This window comes from Pan paniscus, chromosome 22, assembly GCF_029289425.2.
Source record: "Pan paniscus chromosome 22, NHGRI_mPanPan1-v2.0_pri, whole genome shotgun sequence".
Classification (NCBI taxonomy): Eukaryota; Metazoa; Chordata; class Mammalia; order Primates; family Hominidae; genus Pan; species Pan paniscus.
In genome coordinates, this window is record NC_073271.2 from 38,737,305 (window position 1) to 38,764,274 (window position 26,970).

Sequence of the window (26,970 nt, forward strand, 5' to 3'; positions counted from 1 at the left end):
TGCAGGTGCCTTGGGCTTCATGCTGCACCTTTCAGATAAAAACACACAGGTGAGCTGGGAGAGCTGGAGTCCCATGGACCCCAGAGATCCAGGTCACGAGGAGGGGATCGCGCTGCACCAGGACACATTCACCAAGGTGAGCCCTGGTTCCTCCCCACAGGCTGTGGGCGAGGAAGTGTCGATGCCAGGCTGGCTCAGTAGGTGGAAGAACCTTCCGGAATGCCTGCCCGCAGGCTGCTGCTGGCATCGAGTCTGTGTCCTATTTTCCATTCACTGCATGCATCCTCCAAGTATGATTTCCACTCGGAACCCTGAGCTGCCTCATCCCTCGCTCCGTCTCCCCTCCCTCCCACACAGCTCACACTGAAATCACGCCTCGCGTTCAGCGGCTGGAGTCCTGGTGGATTGCTGCTTCGGGGCTCTCAGAAATCCCTTTACTTGAGTCTTGGTTTTACAGGAAGACCATGAAGCACCCCCCAGGAGCTGGAGCTCCTCCTTCTGGACCCAGTGTCTCTTCTCAGCCTCACGACGCGGAGACCTGCTCATGGAGCTGCTGCCGCGGCCTGAGCTCTGATCCCTCCTCCGGCCCAGCCTCACCCTGCAAGCAGCACCATGTGGGGCTCAGAATGGGGATCTTAAGGGACCCTTCCCACAACCTCCCGATAAGCCTTTCCACGGAGGGCCCAAGCGGAGACAGGAGAACACTCTATTTGATAAAATAGAGTCAAATCCAGGAAAATGCCTCTGGACCCGGAAAGGAAACGACTCACCCCCCACCCATGAGAGACCCTTCTGTCCTGTCCCTTAACCCAGAGGCCCTGGGTGTGGGTTTCGCAGCCCCCTCGAGGCCAGACCCTCAAACTCCAGCCTTGTTTCTTCTAAGTGTGCCAGTCAAGATGCTTCTCACTGCAAGAAACAGACTCTTTCTCAAGCCAGTTCAAGAAGATCTGCGTTGCTGCAGAGGCTGCTGGGTGTGGGGAGCAGGCTCAGTGAGAGACTGTCGTAAAGAGGCTGAGGGGGGTCTTCAGAAAAATCCCCAGGACCTGGGGTGCCAGGAGCCTGCAGCCCCTCCCCTCCCTCTCACAGCCTCCGCTGCCCCTGGGCTCAGGGCCCCTGCCTGTGCCTTCTCCTTTTTACCTCTCAGGGTCCCAGTGTGGCCAGCCCGGCACTAAATCCATGCAACCCTGGCTCACTGACGGTCACCACCAGCTCCACATCTCTCAGTAAAAGTTCCCCCAAAAGAGTGTGATTGGGAGCTGGCCAGGGGGGCTTAAGGCAGCCCCCTGCTCCAGTCCCCTCGGCCATGGAGACAGGGCAGGGTTAGCAGGAGGCAAGGCATGCGCAGGACAGCTGGCCGGCAGAGGTCCCGTGTGCTGTCATGGGTGCAGGGTGGACACTGTGACCCTGAGTCCCCACTTGGAAGGGGTGATCTAGAGGGACTTTTGTCAGAAAGACCCCCACCCAGCCAGTCTGACTGATGGGGCCATCACCTTGACAACAGGCTTGGTGGCAAAGCAAGAGGGTACAACCGACCAGAGCCCCGGGTCCCCTGTGCCCTCCTGCACTGCCTGACAGGGTTGGGCCATGGCCCGTACCAACCGTGAGCTGAGCCAGGAATCCAGTCAAACCGTTGCCTGAGTGACACGCAGCTCCCTTCCTTCTCTGGATTAACTTCTGATCAACCCCAACAAGCAGTAGGACTGTCTTGCTGTGAAGCCACCGCTTGCAGACCCCTCCCCAGGCCTCCATTCCCGCCTTTCTGAAGGTCAAGGCAGCGCCCTCCCCAAGAAACAGTGGGAACAGAGGAGCCAGGTGTTCGTTCTTCCCAGCTCCGGAAACGCTGCAGATTGCGCACTCGAATTCCTGCTGAAATAACAGTGGCTGCCGGACAAAATGTGGCGAAAAGTTTTCTAGGTGCATTTGTTCACTCAGAGACCTCCTAGAGACTTGTGTGAAAATCACAGGATTTGCAACCAGTGGGGACGTTGAGATTCGCGGCAACTGAAATGATACAAAATTGAACTTTGTGTCAAACCAGTAGTGTTTTGTGTAATTCTTTTCAAACCTGTCATTTCACTTACTGCTTCTCACAGCCCCAAGGGGCAGGTGGAGTTGATGCCATCAACCCTATTTACAGAATGGTAAACTGAGGCTCCCACTGGTTATGCGCTTGCCCACAGGGTTGAAAGAGAAGCCATGGACAAAAGGAGTCACTGGTTACCCAAAGGGCTTCCTGTTCTCAAATCCACTGCTCCTTCCATTACATGGTGTCTAGAAGGAGGCTCTTTTGGATATAGACATTAAATAATCTGGGAGTCAGTGTATGCTGTGGTCAAGCATATGCGGTCCGCAGCCGGTGGCCCAAGATGCAGTCCTGATGTACACTTCTGGCTGGGTGCGTGGGAGCCACACACATCTCTGTGTGCCTTGGTTTCCGTGTGTAAACATCTTAGACTAGCGCTTGCCTGTGGTTGGCACCTGGTAAGTGTCAGCCTTCTCTAATGCAGGCAGCTTGAGGGCTGCCAGACAGTGATGTTCCCGCTGACATTCCCAGGTCTCAGCTGATTACGAAGAGGCATCAATTTCCAGTGGGGGAGCCGCCCTCTGTCTCATCATTTGTTTCTCTCATCTTGCTTTAATATCACAGCACTGCCAGTCAAACCACACAAAAGGGTTTGTGATGACTTGCCGTGCACTCTTGTAAGCTCCAGCCCTGACTCGCCTGCAAGCCAGAAGCCAACATAAAACTTTCGTTTTTCCCTTAATCTTGCTGCCTCTGCATCTCATTTTCAAATTTCATTTTATCAACTTTTTTCGCACTATTTGTTTCTGGATAAAGGATTTGCAAAATTCTTCAGCATGTGGTCAGGAAGCCCTATGGCCTCCTGACGAGGCAGCCTGGGGGTCCTCCCGTGGTCTGAAGCTGCAGCCGGGCTGGCCTCCCACAGTCAGGAGCAGCATCAGGCTGGGTGCTTCTGACACCAGCGAAGAGCGCGGCTGTCCGAGCCCCCATCCCTAGGGCTCACGCCTCATGCCCAAACTCGCATCCACTTTGGTGCCGCTGGAGACTAATGAACAGCAAAAGCTGAAGTCATGACTCTCATCCAGATCTAAAATGACCGTGTGTCAAACATTTTTACTGAACTGATGAATCGAATGGGAACTGGTAAGAAGGTACGACCAGTTCAAAAGAGAAATCCAAGAACCCTAAATGTATAAGCAGTGAAGCAATGTTGAAATGGACTTACAAACGGATGCAGCTATATTCTCCAGTGGAGACAGCCAGTGCCAACTTTTGTGCTTATTCCAAATTTCCTGACAGCCTCCCCACCTTTTTTCCAACATAATCTCAAAGAGAGATTATTCTGGATGGCAGAATAAGGCTGGTCCCCCTAGGTGTGGCATCCTTGCTTGCATAGTGGTGGCAAGAGTGCCACCATACCATACAGGCCTTTTTCAGTTTGTTTTGCTGGAAGACCTCAGAAGATACCAGAAGCAAAAGCCTCTGTTATTTGCTATCCTAAGGTTAGGAAGCCAAGCATCTGCACTCTCCTCCAGATTTCACCGGCAGTACTTATAAATTCGATGAACCCCTCTCTTCTCAAGGCCCCCACGATATTCCAAAATCCTGGCCTGCCAGAGTAGAGCCTTTTTTCCCATCTTGAAGGCTGTGACCCTGAGAGCCCCTACCCTCCCCCAGGGGACTTTGTGGGCATGGACGTTGCACAGTCACCCTCGGCCCCTCAAGAGTGGTCACAGCCCAGCAAATGGGCGTCGTTCTCACACACGTCTCTCAGGCTCAGGCTCGGTTGCATAAACCTTCCCCAATTATATCCTGGCAAGAAGGAGGACAGATCCTTCCAGAACCTTTGCGGATATTGCCACAAAAAGTAAAGCCTTCATAAAAGTTTGAATTTGGGGAGGAAAGAGAGCAGATGGTGAAAATCAGATATCACTTAAAAATTACTCATTTCAGTTTACAAAAAAATCTAGGTCGTTAAAGGTGACTGATAGCTTAAGAAGACAGGGAAAGGGCTTCATAACAGAGCCGGAAAGTCCAACAGTACAACAACATGCATGATGCCAAAAAGTAAAGCGTTCCTCACTCATTCCACTCAGTGCTCCGTAACTGATTCTCCACTGGCTCCTGGGCTGCAGCCTCATGAAGCCTCAACTGAAAAGAGCCCTGGAAGCCCTGGGCAGCCCACTGGCAGGGTCTGAATATCATCTGAGCGAGGCCATCAGAAGCTGTCCCCAGGAGTCTGCGCTTGGGGGTCAGTCATCGGAGGTGCTTACTGCGGTCCTTTTCCATGCGGCTCAAAGCTTCTGCATTGAATCACAAGCTCTGGCCTCCAGCCTGGTGCAGAAGCTTCCAGGGGGCATCGGAGTAAAAGCTTCTGTAGATGACAGCTACCCCTTTTTTGGCCCATTTTACAGCAGAGGAAATTTAGGTTCAAAGAAGTTGAGTTGAGAGTCCCAGGAGTAAGAAGCAGTCAAGGATCCCCCAAGGCCGCCTGGGCTGCCTGGGCCGCCTGGCCTCACGCCCTGGCCCCACGCTCCTGAGATGGAGACGCCCCAGGCCCATGAGCCTGGTGCCCTTGGCAAAGCCACTTCCCTTCTGAGTAAAGTCAGACGAGCCTGCCCAGTCCCAAGAGACTGCGATTCCGTAATCGCCCTCCCCTCGCCTTTTGAGGTCTTGCTGGTAGGTGTTCCCCCTTCAAGCCAGCCCAAGGAGCCATGATTTGAGTCGGTCTTGCCAGATGTGTCTGGAGAGAATTTAACTCCAAGATCATCCCCCGTGCACTCTGAGGGGCTGGGACAGGATGTGGTGCCCTTTGTGCCCACGAGGAGAAGCACCCAGTGGGGCGGGGTGGGGCGAGGACTTTATAAAGGCGTCATTTGCTGCGGCCACCCAGGTTGGAGCACAGGGACCACAGGGCCCCCCGCCTCCTGCAGGACCACCCCGCTCATCTGAGGGAGACACTGTAGAAACACATCTTTGAGCAGTGGCTTCTAACCCAAGAAACCCAATAGAAGTCAAACGCAGATTCCTAGGGCCCAACCCGGACCCACTGCGTGGGAATCCCTGAGCCGGGGCCAGAAGCACGCTTTGAAGACACCAACCTCCTTAGCAGGCCCCTTGCAAACCACATCCTGCTTCTCCAGAAGCTGCAGATCTAGAATGTTCAAAGAAAGAGCCCTCCTTGCCTTCCTCTTCTTCCACCCCTGCCCTCTGCAGACTGGGGTTCTGTAGACCCCCAAAGTAAGTAAGTCCGCCACACCGGAAGGAAGTGAGTTACACAGGGGCCCACATGGGAACCGCTTTTTGTCCTGTCTTGGTGGGAAAATGGCCACGACCCCAGCCCAGGCTCTGCCACGCCACAACTCCACGGGCATAGCCTGGGAGGCCGCAGCGTGAACTGTGACTAGGGCTAAGGATGGTGCCATGGTAGAAGTGAGGGCCTGGCACCCAGCCAAGTGCAGGACTCCTCGGCGGTGGGGTTGGGAGAAGCAGCCTCTGCACGCGAGGCCAGGAACCAGGACACAGGAGGAGAAGCGCATCTCAGAGGAGGGGGCTCTGGGAGGAGCCTGCAAAGGAGGATGTGGGGGAAATGGGGTGAGGCCTACGTGGGGGCTGCTGAAGGGGCTACTGCACCCGTGCAAGCATGGCCAGGACCAAGCTGCGTAGGCAGCCAGGGATACAGCCGATGCCACAGACGTCAGGAAGCACGCAATGACACAGGCCACTTTGACCGACCGTTACCCCTGGGGCAAATACCAGTGGGGATAACGGGCAAGGAGAGGTGCTGTTTACTGTCTTATTGTTGCCAGTTCAGCAGCCCACAGGAAATGGTGTTAGTCACAGAAAAAAAAAAATCTGTTTTCTATATTTCACTGTTTCCAAGTAAAGAAAAAAGAAAACTAATCTTAGCTTAAAAACAAAAATGGTGCTCTGGGCACCGAAAAATAACCATCTTCCTAGGCCTGCGTTTCCCCCACGCCAGGCACTTGTGCTGGAAAGAAAAGCTGCGTTGGCAGCCAGGAGCCGGGGAAACTGTCCAGGGAGGCATCCTCTGCCATGAAGGCGGGGCCTCGGCGTGGCCCGTTCCGCGCTCTGTCCAGCCTTGGAGAAGCCCCATCCTCACCGATCTCGAAATGCCCCCTCCCTGAGAGCCGAGACTCATGGCCGGGACCCCCTGGGCAAAAGATGCGGATGCTAACCCGGCGCTTCCACCGCAGCCCGGGCGGCACTGGGGAGCGAGCGCGGCCATCCCGTGCGTAGGTGGTGTTTCTCTGCAGGCGCCAGTTTCACCGCGGGCGCCCCGGATCCTCAACGGTTCTGTTGTGATGTGATTCCCCTCTTCGACTTCGTCATTCAGCCTCAGTCCCTCAGTCCCCAAATACCGAAAAGCAGTCTTTTTTTTTTTTTTTTTTGAGACGGAGTTTCACTCTTGTTGCCCAGGCTGGAGTGCAATGGTGCGATCTCGGTTCACTGCAACCTCCGTCTCCCTGGCTCAAGCGATTCTCCCGGCTCAGCCTCCCAAGTAGCTGGGATTACAGGCACCTGCCACCACGCCCGGCTAATTTTTTGTATTTTTAGTAGAGACGGGGTTTCACCATGTTGGCCAGGATGGTCTGGAACTCCTGATCTCAGGTGATCCACCCGCCTCTGCCTCCCAAAGTGCTGGGATTACAGGCGTGATCCACCGCGTCCGGCCTTTTTTTCTTTTTTATTTTGAGGTTAATGAACTTGAATTTTATTTTATTTACAGAATAGCCCCCATGAGATACTTGAAGACCCGGTGCCAAGCGACAGTGTTGACCCCAGGTGGTCGGTCCTGCCTGGCCCCTTCCAAGGGATGCGCCTTCACCATAACCATGTCACGGATAGGCGTGTGGGCAAGGGGGCATCGCTGTATTTTTCACAACTCTTTCCACTGAACACGACAGTGACATTTTTCACCACCCGTATGCATCAACCAAATGAAAAGATGAGCCTGTGACATTCCAGTGCCTAGAGTTGCAGCTTTTCTTTTCAAAACGAACCTTCAGGTTGGAGCCGAAGCAGAAGCACGTGGCGTCTGACGTCTCCAGGGAGACCCGCCGCCCTCGCTGCCGCCTCACCGCGCTTCTGTTTTGCAGGTAATCTTCAGCAAGTACTGCAACTCCAGCGACATCATGGACCTGTTCTGCATCGCCACCGGCCTGCCTCGGTGAGTGCGCGCTGCGGGCTCTGCCCGGTGACGCCACGCGGCCTTCTCGCCTTTTCGGGATGGCTGGGAAGGGCGGGAAGAGGCGCTGAAGGGCCCGAGGCACCGGCCTTCTACATGGGGCTCTTCGAAATCAATCAATGCGCAGAATCCCGAGGGAGGCTCAGCCGCCCTCCGGGCCTCTCTGCCTCCACAGGTGATGGCTGTGTCCACAAGGAGGAAACCGTCGGGCTGAATTAAACAGAACCGCCCTCCTAAGAGTGTGGGTTTTTCTGCCGGGCGTGGTGGCTCACACCTGTAATCCCAACACTTTGAGAGGCCGAGGTGGGCAGATCACCTGAGGTCAGGAGTTCGAGACCAGCCTGGCCAACATGGTGAAATCTTGTCTCTACTAAAAATACAAAAATTAGCCGGGCGTGGTGGCGAGCACCTGTAATCCCAGCTACTTGGGAGGCTGAGGCAGGAGAATGGCTTGAACCCTGGAGGCAGAGGTTGTAGTGAGCTGAGATCATGCCATTGCACTCCAGCCTGGGCAACAGAGCGAGACTCCGCCTCAAAATAAATAAATAAATAAAAAGGAGTGTGGGTTTTTTCCTCTCACTTCTTCATTCACTTTTCGAGAAAGCGGGGTGGTTGTGTGTGTTTGGTCCCCAGCCCCACATCACCCCATAGGTGCCTTTTCTACCCAGGGGGCTTGACCCAGATCAACACTGGGCGAAAGGCTGACTTCAGAAATGGGTTGAAAAGACCAGTGATCTGCCTTATCGAGTCCTCAGAGTCCCCCAGGAGTTAATGTCCTAAATCAACAGTGTGTTCGAGCCAGTGAATTTTCTAATTATCAGCAAACTTTCCAAATGTAAAGGGTGAGCAGGAGTAGCTTTGGCTCAAGGATTAACTTTAAAGTTAGGACGGAGGTGGAGAAGGGCAATTGAAGTTTCTCACAGACAGGTGAGAAAAGGGAGATGAAAGTACACGTCTGAAAGTGCAGCAAATGGCAGTTTTAGCCGCAAAAATAGCCCATGGTCTGGGGCATCTTTGGGCACCATATATGAAGCAATGTGCCAATAAATAAATATATATACACAGTATTCCGTATAGCAGCCCTGGGATTTGAGTATCACCTCTATTTCACAGATTTTAACAATTTACAACTGAAGATCAGAGATTAACTTGGTGGAGGTAACACAGCTTGCAAGAGGCCCCAAAACATGTGAGGTTGGAGGAAGACTCATCCTAAGCATTTAAAACTATTTTGTAGGAGAGACTTGCGCAGTTCAGACGGACTCCCAAAGGCACTGGAAGCGGAAAGACAAACTATGAGTTCATCATCTGCTGATATAAATGTTAGTTCCTATTTTACCACAGTTTTTAAAAAAAAATCTCCCAACTCAATAAAGTAGACTTGCTCCAAGTCCCATTTTAAAGTATTTCAGCATCTACACGCACTCAGGATTATACGCAGCTGTTTAATTTCATTTACAATCGGAGTCTCAATGCCCTGGGGATGGCCTCCCACCCTTCCCATCCCACCACACCTTGGTCAGGCTGGTCCTGGGACTGTCCTGGTTGTCTCAGGGCTCTGGCCCCATGTGTACATTCAAGTGTACATCCCAGAGCACGCTATGGGTGAAAACACGGGCTTGGGTGTGTTTTCCAGGAACACGACCATCTCCCTGCTGACCACCGACGACGCCATGGTCTCCATCGACCCCACCATGCCGGCGAATTCAGAACGGTAAGAGGCTCCGGCCGCGCTCCTCGGGGTGTGCCTGGCACTTCTCTCCATGACATGGGAGGCTTTCTGTGATTTTGTAAATGTGCTACTGCAGAAAGGTGTGAATTGACAGCAGAGATGGAGGGTGAGGGTAGGAGCGAGTGTGAAGGAAGCTTGACTCGTCGTGTTCCCCTGCGGAGGAGCTGGGCACGTTCCAAGATAACAATTGCAGCCGTGGCTCTGCACCTGCTTCTCAACGGGAGGAGGCATTGTACAGAGGGGAAACTGAGGCCCAGGAGGGTGAGCCAAGAGCTGCAGAGCCAGGCCCCGGGATCCCCACGTTAACCCCAGGAAGGACCACGGGAGATTCCCTACAGAGCCCCTGGGGACATTTCGTGTTTACCCACTTAGGGCCGGTCTCTGTGTTCATAAAGTGATGCCTGTGGGAGATTCTAAGCACAGAAGGGCCAGGGACAAGGGAGGCCCAGGAAGTCAAGAGGAGAGGCCGGTGAAAGCCTCCGTGAATGTCTGTGAACTAGGTCAAGCCAGCAGTGTGTGGCCCAGGAAGGATGCGGAGCAGGGGCCCTCAGGTCAGTGAGCTGCCCCTGTTCCTGGTGACCTGGGGAGACCCCAGCAGCCTCCACTGCTCTTTGTGGTTGGGCAAAGTGGAACTTAGATTTCCTCATGAGGCAAGGGAGCAGGTGAGCTGGGGGTGGGGCGTGCGACCTCAGGACCCCTCTCTGGCGTCCTCTGTTCCTCCCAGAGTGGGACTCACTGTGCCTCCAAGGGACTCAGTAGATGCGATGGTACACTTGTCAATCTGGTCATCAGGGTGTCCTGCCCAACTGACCCATGGCCAGCTCTGAGCCCACAGGAGAAAGTGCATGTCAGGCAGACCCTTGTGTCAGTGAGGTCCCAGTGGGCGTGGCCAGCACCATCCCCCTCAGTGAGGCCCCAGTGGGCGTGGCCAGCACCGTCCCCCTCAGTGAGCGCTCAGTAGACATGGCCAATGCCGTCCTCCTCAGCGAGGTCCCTGTGGGTGTGGCCAGCGCCATCCCCCTCAGCGAGGTCCCCGTGGGTGTGGCCAGCACCGTCCCCCTCAGTGAGGCCCCAGTGGACGTGGCCAGCACCATCCCCCTCAGTGAGGTCCCAGTGGGCGTGGCCAGCACCGTCCCCCTCAGTGAGGCCCCAGTGGACGTGGCCAGTGCTGCCTCCCTCAGTGAGGTCTCAGTGGACATGGCCAGTGCCATCCCCCTCAGTGAGGCCCCAGTGGACGTAGCCAGCACCGTCCCCCTCAGTGAGGTCCCAGTGGGCGTGGCCAGCACCGTCCCCCTCAGTGAGGCCCCAGTGGACGTGGCCAGTGCTGCCTCCCTCAGTGAGGTCTCAGTGGACATGGCCAGAGCCGTCCCCCTCAGTGAGCGCTCAGTAGACATGGCCAGTGCCGTCCTCCTCAGCGAGGTCCCCGTGGGTGTGGCCAGCGCCATCCCCCTCAGCGAGGTCCTCGTGGGTGTGGCCAGCACCGTCCCACTCAGCGAGGTCCCAGTGGACATGGCCAGCGCCGCCCCCCTCAGTGAGGCTTCAGGGGGCATGGCCAGTGCCGTCCCCCTCAGCGAGGCCCCAGTGGACGTGTCCAGAGCTGTCCTGGTCAGCCGTCCTCCCTGTCACCTTGAGGCCTCAGCCGAGCTCCTCTCATCTGGCCGTGCCCGTCAGTCTCCCCTCCTGCCCTAGCCAGGATGCCCGTCTCCTGCCCCACACAGTCTGGCTCTGACTCTTGGCTTCCAGACTCCCCGGAAGGTGCAGTGCTAATTGGCTCCCCAGAGACTCCAGTGAGCATCTTGTCAGCCTCAGCACCAGCTCCAGCCTGGGGGGTCTCGCTCAGAAGCGAAGTCACTGAGGGACCTGTCCTCCTGACACCCACAAGACTAAAATGATCTCTCAGAGGTGACCTCACAGAAACCAGCACCTTGTCCATGCCAGCTGGGTCTCTGAGAGAAACTGCTTTGTTTTCCTGAACTCATTTGACACAGCATGCAGAGACATTTAAACTGGGCGGGAAATAGGAGAAGCCCACCTTGACCCTTCTAATTCTCTGGCCCCAGGTGCCTTATTAACAAGAGACAGTATCAGACACACCAGACAAAAGCCCTCCTGAGCCCAAAGAGCCCAAATGTCTGGAAGCTCTCTGCTGAGATGCCAAAATGCATGCCTTTCTGATAAAGAGACAGAGACAGATGAGGTACCATGATATGGACATGGCAGTGGACGTGGACAGGGGAGCAGTGGAGATGGAGAAGATGGAGACACACGCACTTGAGGATACACGTGGAGAAGATGGAGGTAGACGCGGATGAGGATACAGGTGGAGAAGATGGAGGTAGACGCGGATGAGGACACAGGTGGAGAAGATGGAGGTAGACGCGGATGAGGACACAGGTGGAGAAGAGGACGTTAGACGCGGATGAGGATATAGATAGATGCATAGGGTGTGGATCTAACCGGGTACGGGTGATGTGGAAACGGATCTAGACAGCGATGTGGAAACGGATCTAGACAGCGATGTGGATGTGATCTAGATAATGTGGCTCTGGACGTAGAAAGAGCTTCGGATGCTCTATCTATGATCGTGGGTGTGGATATAGGCATAGACATGGTGAAGAGGAGAGAATAGACTCTCCTCTCTCATGACAAACTGATCGTGGCTGGGGGCGGCACGTGCTGAGATGTGGCTGTATTTGTCCCCCAGGCTGGTGCCTGCACCTCCTGCACCCCTCCTTTGTGCCTTCTTCCATTCCCTCTGCCACTGTTAGGTCCAGGCCTCACTGAGCTCTGACCTCCCTGCCTCCAGCCTGCCTCTCCCACACGGCTGCCAGGTTCAACCTGGTAAGACACCTTCTTCTCCATGGTGGCCTCCCAATCTGGGCCCTGCCAACTTATGCCTCACCAACTTCTCCAACTTATCCCCTGTACCCACACCCGCACCATGCCCAGCCCACAGGATCCTGCCTTCCCAGCTCTGCAGAACCAGCTTCTGCTCATCCGCTAGGTGCCAGCCCAGCCACCTGCCTTAAGCACCATCCGCAGTCACCCAGCCCATCACCATCACTAGCAAAGTCACCCAGACCCATCACCATCACCATCCAGAGTCACCCAGCCCTTCACTATCACCATCCAAAGTCACCAGCCCCATCACCATCACCATCCAAAGTCACCTACCCCGACACCATCACCATCCAAAGTCACCAGCCCCATCACCATCACCATCCAAAGTCACCCAGACCTATCACCATCATCATCCAGAGTCACCAGCCCCTTCACCATCACCATCCAAAGTCACCAGCCCCTTTACCATCACCATCCAGAGTCACCCAGACCCATCACCATCACCATCCAGATTCACCAAGACCCATCACCATCTCCATCTAAAGTCACCCAGACCCATCACCATCACTATCCAAAGTCACCAGCCCCTTTATCATCACCATCCAGAGTCACCCAGTCCCATCGCCATCACCATCCAGATTCACCCAGACCCATCACCATCTCCATCTAAAGTCACCCAGACCCATCACCATCACTATCCAAAGTCATGCATCCTGTCACTATCACCATCCAAAGTCACCAAGCCCCTTCACCATCACCATCCAAAGTCACCCAGTCCTATCACCATCACCATCCTAAGTTACCCAGCCTGTCACCATCACCATCAAAGTCACCAGCCCCATCATCGTCACCATCCAAAGTCACCCACCTGTCACCATCCTATCCAAAGTCATCCAGTACCACCACCATCCAAAATCACCCAGACACATCACCATCACCATCCAAAGCCACCTAGCCCATCACCATCACTATCCAAAGTCATCTAGCACCATCACCATCCAAAGTCACCCAGACACATCACCATCACCATCCAAAGTTACCAGCCCCATCACCATCATCATCCAGAGTCACCCAGACCCATCACCATCACCATCCAAAGTCACCCAGCCCATCACCATCACTATCCAAAGTCACCAGCCTCTTCACCATCACTATCACCAGGCCCTTCACCATCATCCGAAGTCACCCAGACCCATGACCATCACCATCCAAAGTCTTCCAGACCCATCATCATCACCATTCGAGGTCACCCAGACCCATCACCATCACCATCCAAAGTCACCCAGCCCGTCACCATCACTATCCAAAGTGACCATCCCCTTTACCATCACTATCCAAAGTCACCCAGACCCATCACCATCACCACCCAAAGTCACCCAGCTCCTTCACCATCTCCATCCAAAGTCACCCAACCTGTCACCATCAGCACATCACTGGCTTCCTCCCCTCGGTGTGCGCCTCAGTCTGAAGTGATCTCACTTACTTGTTTGAGGTTCTCACTGCTGCTGGCCCCGCTGGACGGTCTTCTCTCGTAGGAAGGAAATTTCACCTTGCTCTCTGCTGGATTTCCAGCCCCTAAACGAGGCAGGGCATGCTGGGTGCAGGATGGAATGAGTTGGGGACGGAGTGAACCAGTCCAGCTCGTGCGTGCCTCCCCCTCTGCACTGCCCAGAGCAGTTTTTTTTTCTGGGGACGCAGGGCAACGTCTGGAGACATTTCTGGATGTCACCAGGGGTAAGGGCCTGCTACTTGTATCCGATGGGTGGAGACCCGGTTTGCCGCTTGGCATCCTACAGCGCACAGGACAGGCCCACAACAATGACACACGTGGCCGGAGACATCAGCGGTGCTGAGGCAGAGCACCTGGTGTCTGAGGTCTCCCCTGTGCTCTGTCGCTGTCCTCTCACCCTCCCCCAATCTTCCAACCTAGTAGTTCTCAGACAACTGCGTCGGAATCCGCAGGGGGCTTGGTGGAGCACAGAGCTCCCCTCGGTCTCTGGTTTGTGACGGAGGTGGGCCCCGAGAATCTTTCTGCAGCGGAAAGCCAGGCTTTCTGCAGGTTCCCAGTGAGGGGGACGAGGCTGGCCCGGGACACGCCACTGATGCTCTTCTGACCCAGGGGGTTTTCTCTCCCGCTTCCCTCCCTCTTCCCTCGCCGGCAGGTGACGTTACTGGCCTTTTCTTTTTTGGCCCTGCCTCCCCCTTGGCTCCTCCCCTCTTCCTCTCCTCCACTCGGTGCCTGGTGACATGCGGCCATCCTCAGAGATGTGCTTCGGGGCCCGCACGCCTTGCTCCTCGCACTCTTCCTGCACCGGAGCCGCCACGCGAGGCCTCGGGAATGCCCACCGTTTCTCTCCCGCCCCCCGGCCGCATGCTGCAGCCATTCCCTCCCCACATGTCCAGGAGGGAGCCGGCATCCTTTGCTGACTTTCTTGCTGTGCCTATGGTGCTGCGTGGAAAAGGGGCCGTGGGAAGGCTGGGCCGGTGGCTGCTCAGAGCCCCACCTGACACGGTGACCCACGGGGCCTGGAAATTCACTGCCCCGATTTCCACACAGGTGCCTGAGCTCCTGCAGAGAATGCCTGAGAGCGAGACGCATGCCCGTCAATTTGTGCTTTCAGGCGTCCTAAGCACACACGCCTGCTCTTATTTGAACCACTCCCTGTAAGCTAGTTCCACTAAAGAGTGGCTTTCCACCCTGGCTGCAGATTGCAACCACCCAGGAATCTTTTTTTTTTTTTTTTTTTTGAGACGGAGTCTCGCTCTGTCGCCCAGGCTGGAGTGCAGTGGCGCGATCTCGGCTCACTGCAAGCTCCGCCTGCCGGGTTCACGCCATTCTCCTGCCTCAGCCTCCAGAGTAGCTGGGACTGCAGGCGCCCCCACCGCGCCCTGCTAATTTTTTGTGTTTTTAGTAGAGACGGGATGTTAGCCAGGATGATCACGATCTCCTGACCTCGTGATCCGCCTGCCTCGGCCCCCCAGAGTGCTGCGATTACAGGCGTGAGCCACCGCGCCCTACTTTTTTTTTTTTTTTTTTTTTTTTGAGACAGAGTTTCACTCTTATTGCCCAGGCTGCAGTGCAATGGTGTGATCTCAGCTCGCTGCAACCTCTGCCTCCCAGGTTCCAGGGATTCTCCTGCCTCAGCCTCCCAAGTAGCTGGGATCACAGGCATGCACGACCACACCTGGCTAATTTTGTATTTTTAGTAAAGATGGGGTTTCTCCATGTTGGTCAGGCTGGTCTCAAACTCCTGACCTCAGGTGATCTGCCCACCTCAGCCTCCCAAAGTGCTGAGATTACAGGCGTGAGCCACCGTGCCCAGCCCACCCAGGAATCTTTTAAAAGGTACCAGTTGATGCCCAGACCCCTCAATTAAGTCCAGATTTTTAAGAGATTTTTTTTTAAAGCTCTGCAAGTGATTCCAGCACACAGTCTGGGGACTAACCGCTGATGTAAGGTCTGGAAAATCTAAGAAACCACTCTACCCCACCCTCTGGTGACCAGAAGCTTATGTCTACCAGACCCAGGGCCTTCCCTTGCTGAAACATGCTGGGTAAACTCTTTGTTTCTTCCTAGCAGACAGCAGCCCTCTCCCTCTAGCTCAGAAGCTACGTCAGCAGTTGGTTGGTTGGTTGGTTGGTTGGTTGGTTGGGTTGTGTCTCTCTTTAACTTCCTCCACTTCTGAAGTCACCTGCAGTGACTTGGTGTGGACTTGGTCACCTCACTGTCCCCCCAGCCTCAGGCCCAAAAACCATGTCTTTGGAGGAGGCTCTCCTGCTGGCAGCTGGTTGCATCTGGCATGCTTGGATTCCTGCAGGTGGCTGGTTGCACCTAGCTTGCTTGGATTCTTCCCAGATTCACAGCCATAGGGTGGGCGTTTCATGAAATCTCCAAATTCCAAGGGCTCTTGACAGACCACCTCCGTCCTGATCAGAAGGGGTGATGCCGGTTGCATGGTCTCTTAGAGCTTAAAACTCTAGCTTCTTCTCTGCTCCTCATTCCGAACTAAACAAATTGTTGCATTGGATTATTCTTTCAAAATACTTCTTGCCTTAATGCCATCCTTTAGATTTTGGTGGCCGGCTCCTAGTGTGGACTGCATCTCACAGGTGGACTCCCTGGTTTCTGCCTCCTGTTACCCCTCACAGTTATCTCTCCCTTGAGTCCTGCTACCTTCCAGAAAAATAGGCTCCAAACACACTTTCATCCCATCACTCCTAGCATGGAGTTCTCCAGTGGCCTGTTGGCTGCAGGACACTCTCCAGCCCCCCGCATTGGGATGTCTGGCCCCAATCCACCATAATGTACTTGTCTCCAATCTGCTGAGCTACAGGAATGCCCACCCCAGCCCAGCGGGCACTCCCCTTCTGCAAACCTCCAAGTACATTCCCCCTCTGCACGCTGTCAATCTTCCTGTCCCCGCCCCGAATCCACAGGCCCCTCCTATGGCTGGGGATCCACTGGCAGCTGCCTAACCCTTCCTATGCTCCTGGACGTTTGGTGCAATCTGGAGCATGCTCAAGCCGGCATTTGAAATAACCTGGAACACGTTTACATCATGGAAAATATGGAAAATAGGCTGATTGGCTTCCACTCCCTTTTAGAGCTGGCAAGAAAAATAATTGATGACTAAACAACCTAACGACCAACAAATATAAAAAGTCATAGCCCAACCGTGATCAAATAAGGCTCCAGCATTCCTCCTTGGAGGGACTCTGAGCCATCTGGTGTCATTTTCCTTTCCAATCCGGGAACATTCTGGAGATCCTGACATCCAGCTAACATGGGCGTTGCTTCCTGACAACCCTACCCCTTCCATTCCCCAGTCACTACTGCTTCAAGATGCAGTGGAAGGAGAAAAATCAGACACCTCAGTAGCGTGAGTGAAAGTGGGGTGTGTGGTGAGACACATACAGAGGGGAGAGGGCCAGAGGACGGCGCCGTGCGACACACACCATTGCTCCTTTTGTTCCCGGTTTCAGCCAAGCTGTGCTGCGGGTGACTCTCCACCGGGTGAGCTCTGTGCGTGCAAGGCCAGTATTCTCGGCCATTCTGGCTTAGAGAAAAGCTTTCTATATTCCAGAATGGCTCCAGGCCTCCTCCTCCTCCTATTAAATGTGTTTTAAAAGAGGTCTTAGAGCCCAGGCAGTTAGATCTTAGAAAAAGACAAATACAGTAGAAGCTGGAGGCAAGCGTATCCTTTCCAAAGAGGGTGTGCTTCCTGTGTTAATTTGTTATTGAAGAGCATGATGAAGATTCAGCTCCATTGAGACTGAGCCAAGAGTTGACTCATTCATGGGAGCAACATAACGGGTTGTGAGAAGCCAAAGGATTAAGCATCTGGGAGCCAAGACTGATCTTGAGTGGCCCAGAAATGCAACCCAAGGATCTTGGGCCCAAGGGCCAGGAAGGTTTCTGCAGCCTCCTGGAGCATTCACAGAGGCTCCCTGTCCATCCACTTTTCCCTCTGTTGCTGATGTGATGGCTCCTGCCCTCAGCTTACCAGACTCCTCGGAGAGGCTGGCCTCTGAATAGGTTGAATGGGCTTGAAGGGGGCTGGACTCCATTTGGGTGGATGAGCAGGCCCAGTGCCCCTGTATGAGGGGAGGGTGTCTTGGTAAGCCTGTTTTTGTGTCAGGTCCCCAGGGCACCTTCCTCTGAGTCTCTTGCGTGGGAGAAGTTGCTGGACACGCCTCTCGGGCTCTGTCCCCGCCGGCACTGTGTGGGATCCATGCTGTTCTCCCTCCAGCCCTTGCCCCACCTCCTGGAGCCCTTCTCTGCTCCTGGTCACTACCCGCCCCCCACCTCCAGCACTAATTTTCTAGGGACAAGGGGCAGGGGAAGGAGGAGAAGAAAGAGTCCTTGCTGCTCCTCAGAGGAGACGCAGGAGAAGAAAGTCGGGGAGGAGTGGGGAGCCAGGGTGGCAGGAGCGATGGCAAAGCCCCTTCCTGCTGCCCACGCAGGTCCTGGCTTTCTCTCCACCCACTGCACCATTTCCAGGGCTGCTCTCATGGTGGGAGCCGGAGAGACACTGAGAAGAGGAAGGAAGGAGGATCCAAGAGGAGGCCAGCACACCCGGCTTCTCTGCTGCCCACCCTCCACTCCATCCTCCCAGCCCGGGCCCTTCCTAGGCAACCCTGGCACGGGTCCTCACTGGCCACACTGAGGCCATCAGCAAAGCACCTGGCCTCTTCACACCTTGGGCTCTGGGTCTGTAAGGCAGTGAGGCTGAGGTTCCTGGGACAGCTGGGCACCGTGGACTTGCCCAGCTGAGCACAGGCATCAGGGGCTAGAGGGGCCCTAGTCCCGATGACGACCGAGTGCCCTCTCCACCTGGGGAGTTTGGAGGACTCCGCTCTGCACTGAGGGCCACGCTTCAAGCCCAGTGCCTCTTATGACTGAGTCTCTGGGGAGAAATGAGCCCTCCAGTGCCAAATGACCCACCACTAAAAGGCCTTTTGAGGCAGGGCCTCTCCTGAGCCCACGCAGGCACGTGGTGGGAGATGAGAGGTTGTGGGCTCACTTCTTGACATTCTGTGTGAGTGAGGTCATTCATAGGGTGAGGGGAGAATCAAGGGGACAGAGGGCCCTCTAGTCCCCAGCACTTGGGCTCAGCTGGCAAGTCCACAGTGCCCGGCTCTCCCGAGAACCTCAGCCTCACCGCCCTACAGACAAAGGGCCCAAAGTGCAGGGAGGTCAGTGCCACACAGGTTTTATTTTTTCCCATTATTGGTGTTTAAAATTATAAAGATTTTCCACGTTACCTGTAACCATCAAACCACATGTATTGCCCCCAGTTAATCACCATGAACAGCTTGGTGTGTATACCCCTCCATATTCACTGTGTTTCTTCTTCCAGGAATGAGCTCATTCTCTATACATCACTCCGTAACTTGTTGTTTTTACCTAGTAAGGAGTCATGGGCGTCCCACCAGGTGAATACTTGCATGCTTGTCTTCATCTTCTTAACAACTACCTGACACTGCAGTGTCTCAGTCTGTCTGAACTTAAACAGCTAGACATTGAGTTCTCAGAGTCTGGAGGCTGAAGTCCAAGATGAGGGTGTGGGCAGGTTCTGTTCCTGGGGAGGCCTCTCTTCCTGGCTTGCATACAGCTGCCTTCTGGCTGTGCCCTCATGAGGCAGAGCAAGAGACAGCTCTGGTGTCTTTGGCCCTTGTAAGGACACCAACCCCATCCCGTGGGCCCCACCCTCAGGAACTCCTCCAAACCTAATCACCTCCCAAGGCCCCACCTCCTAATCTTACCCACTGGGGATGAGGGCTTCATTATATGAATTTGGGGTGGGGGTGCCTCAACATTCAGACCCTAGCACCATGGGACCACTAATGTGGCATCCTGCCTGTGGAGAGATGCACAGACTGACCTATCCAGACAGCACAGTGGAGCACGCTCTTTCAACCCACCTGCACCTGACCACAGTGGGCACTCAGGAAGAAATGGGTAGAGCGAGTGAATGAATGAATGAGCAAGTCAAAGACATGAACACATATCATCTGACTGTCTCCCTGTGTGCTCGTGTTTCATTCTGATACATCCCTCCCTAAATTCATCTGCTGAGACAAAGGATTTTGAATGAATGAATGAGCAAGTCAAAGACATGAACACATATCATCTGACTGTCTCCCTGTGTGCTCGTGTTTCATTCTGATACATCCCTCCCTAAATTCATCTGCTGAGACAAAGGATTTTAACTGGTGTTTCTACACTGCTTTCCCCAAGATGTGGCAACCCACACCCCACCAGCAACACCTGTGACGTCTGCCACCCTGTGTCCTTGTAGCACCTCTCTTACCAGGTTTCCAAATGTTGCTAAACTGCTGGGTCAAGGAATAGCATCTGCCTGGGGTTGGCCTCACTTGTGTGAATTTTTTCTTACTCCTCTTGGCCGCTGCCTGTTCCTGGTCTATGCCCGTTCCATTGGCTGCACTGTCCTTCCCTGCCTCCTGGCCAGAGGCTGTCGTGTGTCAGCGACAGAAACATTTTGGCTGTCGTCTGCACAGCCAGTATTCTCTCCCCATCACGCTGGGCCTCGTGATGACGGGGGCGGGGGGGCGACATCACAGAGATCCCAGTGCATTTTCGACTTCGTCACTGTCACCATCCTCTCTTGTTCATTTGGGGGATACAGTCGCCATCAGCTCAACAGAGCAAAAGAGAGGGAGGCCACCTGCATCCGCCAGGTGCTGAAGTGGGTCCAGGCAGCTGCCAGAGTCTGACGTTTCCAACTTGATACAGCACCTGTGATCGGCAATAGTACCCATGACAACATTTATTTAATTGACCAAACACGAACATTATAGAGGAAGTTGATCATTTAAATGATATACTTGAAATTCATCTGAGTAAGGAAGCTGAGAACAGTCAAAGAAGCTAATTTAAAAAATAAAAAAATTTAAAAACCACCTAATCCGCTGAATTCTAATCATGCCGAGTGCTTATCTCTCCTGCCAGACATACGGCGAGCGCCTTGCAGAGTCTCACGGCGGCACTGTCTTCTCTTTTGCAGCACTCCCTACAAAGTGAGACCTGTGGCCATCAAGCAACTCTCTGGTAAGGCCCTGCTGTCGTTTTTTAAACTAAAAGAAGGAAAAAGAAATCTTGAGCTTGCCCCTGTGATAAAATATATACTAGTTAAGCATTTGAATCTAAGCATTTGAAATATATATGAGTTACCTTTGAAGCATTTAACTATATGTTAGTTAAGCATTTGAATCTGCATTTGAAGCCGATACCACTGCAGAATCTGAAACCTTGTACTACTGTAAGGGCTCTGCCTTTCTAACCCCAGGGAGAATAGCATCTGCCTGGGGTTAGCCTCCCTTGTGTGGATTTTTTCTTACTCCTTTTGGCCACTGCCTGTTCCTGGTCTATGGCCGTTCCATTGGCTGCACTGTCTGTCCCTGCCCCTTGGCCAGAGGCCATCCCAAGGACTTTGCAGTTGCAGGGCGGCATCCACTCTGGTCTTCCTGGCCCAGCACCTGTCCTCCCCACTCCACTGTGAGTTGCCAAGGCAGGCATTTGTGGCCCCTGGGATGCCTTGGGGTGCCTCATACAGTTACTTGGGCTGCTGTGTTACAATCCTTTTTCTTTTTTTTTTTTTTTTTTTAAGACGGAGTCTGGCCCTGTCGCCCAGGGCTGGAGTGCAGTGGCACGATCTCGGCTCACTGCAACCTCTGCCTCCCAAGTTCAAGTGATTCTCCTGCCTCACCCTCCCAGGTAGCTGGGATTACAGGCGTGCACCACCAAGCCTGGGTAATTTTTTTGTATTTTTGGTAGAGACGGGGTTTTGCCATGTTAGCCAGGCTGGTCTCGAACGCCTGACCTCAGGTGATCCACCTGTCTTAGCCTCCCAAAGTTCTAGGATTACAGGCGTGAGCCACAGCACCCAGCCTAGAATCCCTTTTCCATTTGATTTTTATCACTTTTATTTATGTGTGATTTATACATCATAAAATGCCATTTAAGTGCCTATTTTGATGAGTTTTGAAAAATGTGTACACCCTTGTAACCATCACCAACATCAAGAGATTTGCACCACCTAGAAAAGCTCTCTCTTGCCCCCTCCAGTGTGTCTCAGTCCACAACTGACCTGCTTTCTGACATCATCCATGAGATTTCTTTTTGAGAGTTTCATATATAAGAAATTACATGGTACATGTGCTCTTTTTGACTCAACATAATGTTTTTGAGACCCATCCATGTGCTGTGTGTAGAGACAGTTCATGCTTTGTATTGCTAAGTGGTATCCCATGGTGTAGGTTGTACCACAGGGCGTCTTCCATTCACTGTGGATGGACATTTGGGTTGTTACCAGTCTGGGGGCTTTTAAGAATAAGGCTGCTGTGAGCATTAAAGTACAAGTATTGGTGGAAACGTATATTTTCATATATTTCATTTCGCTTGGCTAAATGCCTAAGATACCTATAACCTTGCCAACTTTTTTATACAGTTAAACATATACTTAACCGTCTTCCCTAAGAGTGGATATAAGAGTCTGTAGAGTGTTCCCCAGTCTGGGTTTGTCTGACGTTTCTCTCACGACCAGCCTGGGTGTGGTGGGTTTTGGAAGGAATACGTGGGGCGCATGACAGCCAGGTAGGACCACGGGCTTCTCCACTGCAGAGTTACTGTTGATCTCCTTCCCTGCTCTTCTTTGAAAGCAAGTCACTAAGTCCAGCCCACCCAAACAGAGGAGAGAAAAACCGAGGTTCGTTTTCTCTACACAGATATTCATTTCTCCAGCACCATTTGTTGAAAAGATGATCTTTTCTCCCACTGAATTACCATGACACCTTTGTGGAAAATCGATGGGCCATGTATGTGTGAGTCTTTTTCTGGACTCCAGATCCTGTCGTGTGAATTTACATGTCTTAAAACAACAGCACACCATCTTGACTACCGTAGATAAATAGTAGGTCTTGAAATCAGGTACTCTAAGTTATCTCTGGTTTCTTTTTTCTTTTTCAAAAATGTTATTGCTTTTATTTTCAAATAAATTTTAGAATCAGTCTATGAATTGCTTCCAAAAAAACAGTCTGCTAGGATTTTGACTGAAGTTGCATTAAATATACAGACCAATGTGGGAAGAATTAATATCTTAAGAATATTGAGTCTTCTGGTTCATAAATATGGTCTATCTCCCCATTCATTTGGGTTTCCTTTAATGTTTCTCAATAATGTGTTACCATTGTTAATATGAAGTACTTAATAAATACTGATAAATACATCACTATTTCATGTATTTAATGGTACTGTAAATGGATTTTTTTTCATTTCAATTTCCAGTAGTTTTTAGTTTATAGGAATTGGCTTCTGTATGGGACCTTGCTAAACTCATTTATTAGGTCTAGTACCTTTTTGCAGATTTCCTATGATTCTATAGATGATTTTCTTATAGTGCTGGTCTTCTGACAACAAATTCCTTCTGCTTTTGTCTGAAAAAGCTTTTCTTTGCTGTTTTGCTTTTTTTTTTTTCAAAGAGAGAGAGAGATAAAGTCTCTGTCTGTTGCCCAGGCTGGAGTGCAGTGATGCGGTCATAGCTCGCGACAGCCTTGACCTCCTAGGCTGAAGCAATCGTCCCTCCTCAGCCTCCCAAGTAGCTGGGACTATAGGCACACACCACCATGCCCGGCGAATTTTTTAAGTTTTTATAGGGACAAGGTCTTACAGTATTGCCCAGGCTGGTCTCAAACTCCTAAACTCAAGTAATCCTCCCTCCCTGAGATTACAGACGTGAGCCACCATGCCCGACTGACAGTGTTTTTATTTCATCTGCATTTTGAAAGGGTATTTTCTTGCCATAAAGAATTTTAGTTTCACAGTTTTCCAGCACTGTGAATATGTCTTCTCATTGTGTTTTAGCTAGTACAGCTTCTAATGAGAAGTCTGTGATGTCTTATCTTTGTTCCTCTGTGTGCAATATGTCTTTTTCCCTCTGGCAACTTAAGATGTTTTCTTTATCACTGGTTTGCAGGAATTTGATTATGATGGCCTTGGTGTGGTTTTCTTTTGGTTTAACCTGCTTGGTGTTCATTGATCTTCTTGGAACTTTGGGATCATATTTTTCATGAAATTTGGAATTTTTTCTGCTCTCCTCTGTCTCTCTCCTTTCCCCTGCGACCCTAACTACCTGAATGATAGACAGCCTGAGAGCATCCCCTGACTCACTCACACTGTTTCTTTCTTTCCAGACCTTTTTTTCTGTTTGCTTTATTTTTCTTAGACTTTTCCGTGACGTCTTCCATTGCACTGGTCTTCCCTCCTGCAGTATCTAGTCTGCTGTTAATCTCGTTCAGTGAAATTTTCATTTCAGATATTGCATTCTTCATCCCTAGGAATTATGTTTCCCTCCTTTTTCGTATCTCCCATTTTTACATCTCCCATTTATGCCTCATTATGTTTATATTTCCTGTAAATGCTTATACCTCATTATAATTCTGTTTCATGCCATTGTCTGCTGGTTTCCTCCTCTCTGCCATATCCGAGTCTGTCTCTGTTGATTGATTTATCTCCTGGGTATGGGTCATATTTTTCTGATTCTCGTGAATCTAGTAGATCTTGATGGAATGCTGATCACAGGAATGCACGCTGGTTCATCATCTGGTTTTGTTTCTCCCAGTTAAGAGTGTTGGGCTTTGCCTTGGCAAGCAGTTAAGTTACTTGCACATCAGTTTGATGCCTTTGAGCCCCACCTTTAAGCTTTGTGAGAATGGCTCTAGAGGGCCCTTACCCCAGGGATAGCTCAGTCCTACTAAGACTTGATCCCTTTGGGGTCTCCCCCAAACTCCTGGCTGATCACCAAATTCCACTCTGGCTGTTTAGAGTGCAAATGTTTGGAGATGAGAATGAAAGCGCCAGGGCCTTGAAGGTCGTTGCAAGGATGCTGGCTTTTATGCTGAGTGGCGTGGGCAGCTATTAGAAGGCTTTCAGGAGAGGAGTGACATCATCACATTTGTGTTTTAAATCTTGCTCAGGGCGCTGGGTCGAGATCACGAAAGGGAAGTGGCAGCAAAGGTGGAGGCAGAGAAATCCAAGAGGAAGCTATTTTTTTGGGAGGAGACGGAGGCCCAGGCCGGGGTGGGGGCCATGGAGGTGATGAGGAGCGCAGGTTCCAGCAGGTTCTAAAGGAAGAGACAAGCTTTTTCCTAAGTGGAAGCGGGATATAGAGACCCATCCGGGGCTTCTTTGACCTGAGCACTGAGCGCCACGGCCCAGGGAGGGGGTTGCTGCGGGTGGGCTTGGCCTGCTCATCAGACATCAGGTGCATGAGGAGCAGGCAGAGTCAGGGCAGGTGGCCTCTCGGCTGTCGGCTCCCAGTGGATGGTGTTGAAGTCTGGGACTTGGTGAGGCCAGCAGGGAGTGAGTGAGCACCAGCAGGAGAGGCCAGGCCTGAGCCGAACAGAGACTGAACCCATCCGTGGGAGAAGGACGCTGGTGACAGGACACCATCGGGAGCAGAGGGGAAGCCATGAAGCCCTGGAGGCAGGAAGAGGCAAAGGCTGGCCGGGTATGGGTGGGGTGCTGCAGGGCTCTCGCAGGCCAGCGAAGACAGGCGAGATGGCTGTGCTCAGAGTTAGAAGAGCATCGCTGGGAGCAGAGGAAAGAGGGATTTCTGTGTCGCTTGGGGGCCCATCCAGGACCAGTGGGAGATGGAGTTGGGCTCATTGAGGGAAAGAGGTGAATGGAAGGAAGTTGGAACCAGCTGTCCTAAGGCCGGAGCTGCTCCTCCCTGGAGGACTCCGGCAAAGGCTGCTGGTCTTGGGCTGTGCGGGCACCCAGTGGCTGAGAGATCAGTGCCCTCTGCAGCCCTCCTGGAACTTGGATCCTAGGAGCCACAAAGGGGCTTGAAAAATAATCCATCCTGAGAAACACAAAGGCTCACATTAAACTTCGCATCGTAAAGTTTTGAGTAAAAGAACAATAAGGGGCATTTCTGCTAAAGGTGCCAGGATGAGAAAAAGCAGAAAACAGTGCTGCACCTCCAGGCTCTGCACCGTCTCTACAGAGGGCTGGGGCTGGTTCAGGAGCATTCGGCCCAGGCCGTGATCTCCTCGAGAAGGTGGTCAGGGCCCAGGCTCCCGCCAGCCCTCACGGCAGCACAAGGCTGGCACGAGACAGGTGCTTCAGGTGTTTGTTGAGAGCTGCACACACTTCTGCTGGGCTGGGCAAGACTTCCCTCTTCAGAGAGGATGAGCGGCCACACGGAAGGCCAGGCTGGGTGTCCCTCCGGGCCAGCCGAGGAGCGCTGCGCTTATTCTGCAGTGAGGAGTCGCTGGCTCTCCAGGGGAGCTGCATTTTCCTAGCAGCGTCAACCCCTCCCACATCTCCATAGTCACATCCTGGCTGGGCTAACACCACCTTTCCCCGCCTCTGGGTGCGTGGGGACCCCGCTCTCCAAATAGGCCAGTGTTCCAGGCTTTTCTTTAGGAGACAAAGTCGGTGTCAGGTAGACCCCCCACCCCGCCAAACACACACACACACACACACACACACACACACACACACACACACACGGCTTTCCTGAGAAATGTGTTTAGAGAACATTTTTTCCATTTGGGGTTTGTCCTTAGGAATTCTTCACTCTCTCTATGGCAACAACCTTCCCTCTCCCATCCATCGGCCTTGGGTCCCAGAGCCACTGAGCCATGGCCCAAGGTCAGGAGTTAGCTCTAGCGACGCCGCCCTGAGTTCTGGCCTGTAAGCAGCCCCAGGTGCCCTTGTGAATCAACAGACCACATTTCCAGTGGCAATAAAAGACCCTCAGAAAAGGAAATGGGAGCTGTTTCTAGACTAGCACAAGGCTCAGGGGGTGGGGGGTGGGGGGCAGGGTGCAGGGAGGCCAACGCCACGCAGCCCCACACCCAGCCTTTCCCAAGGCCCTGGGTTCCTCACTGATTCTCAGCAGGTTTCAGTAAATGCCTCTAACGGGCCCGGTGGAACTGTGCAATGCAGAAACACCCCAGGGTTTTGCTGTTTTGCTACTTAAATATTCAGGAAATAGTAAAGAGAAGAGTATTATCAAAAACGTGACTTTTCATAGAAAAGGAAGAATAGGCCAGCCCTGGCCTGGGTCCACAACCCCAGTGTGAGCTGCAGAGACTTCTCTGGAGCGGTGAACAGCTCCTGCCAGGAAAAAGCATGGCACAGCCTCGTTCTCCAGCATAGAGCAGAAGGAATGGCCCCGTCCATGCGAAGGTCTGTGTTCACCAAGCATCTTCTGTAGAAAAATGCTCTCTTCGCCTGATCATGGGAGGGAATCAAATGGATAGAGCATTTCTCCCTTTTGTGACTAAAATAAAGGTAATAGCAACTACAAAAACCATGACACAGGCTTCTCAGCATCTTTTTATAACGATAGTGCTGATTTTTTGGAAAATCCTTGAGCCTCAATCACTTTTATTTGATGTAAGCCGCTCAAACTCAAAGAGTGGTGTTTTCCAGATTATAAAACACAGATCTCAGCCGATGGCAGTTGACGGGTGTCCCCCAAGTGCCCTCGGCTGCCAGGAGCTGGCAGGGGAGATGCCCGTGATGAGGATTGGGTGTCGTGATCACAGCACGCAGGAAAAGGACAGGGCCTCCCTCAGCGTGGCAGATCGCGTGGGTCCATGGGTCCGTGTGATCTCATGACCGTATCAAGGGGA

At 52.8% G+C, this 26,970-nt stretch overlaps 1 protein-coding gene across 6 annotated transcripts in view; it reads left to right on the plus strand.

The window, feature by feature from the left end:
• The window catches only part of PDE9A (phosphodiesterase 9A), a 125,213-nt gene that overhangs the window by 25,496 nt on the left and 72,747 nt on the right, over nucleotides 1-26,970 (plus strand). For 2 of the 6 annotated variants that reach the window (XM_003823868.5, XM_003823869.5), the window contains exons 2-4: nucleotides 7,144-7,214; nucleotides 8,869-8,946; nucleotides 20,334-20,377. In XM_003823868.5, the coding sequence (XP_003823916.2) occupies nucleotides 7,144-7,214; nucleotides 8,869-8,946; nucleotides 20,334-20,377 (193 nt within the window). The remainder of the gene's footprint in view (nucleotides 1-7,143; nucleotides 7,215-8,868; nucleotides 8,947-20,333; nucleotides 20,378-26,970) is intronic. The other 4 variants (XM_063601401.1, XM_063601402.1, XM_034947830.3 and 1 more) reach the window with 2 other exon arrangements.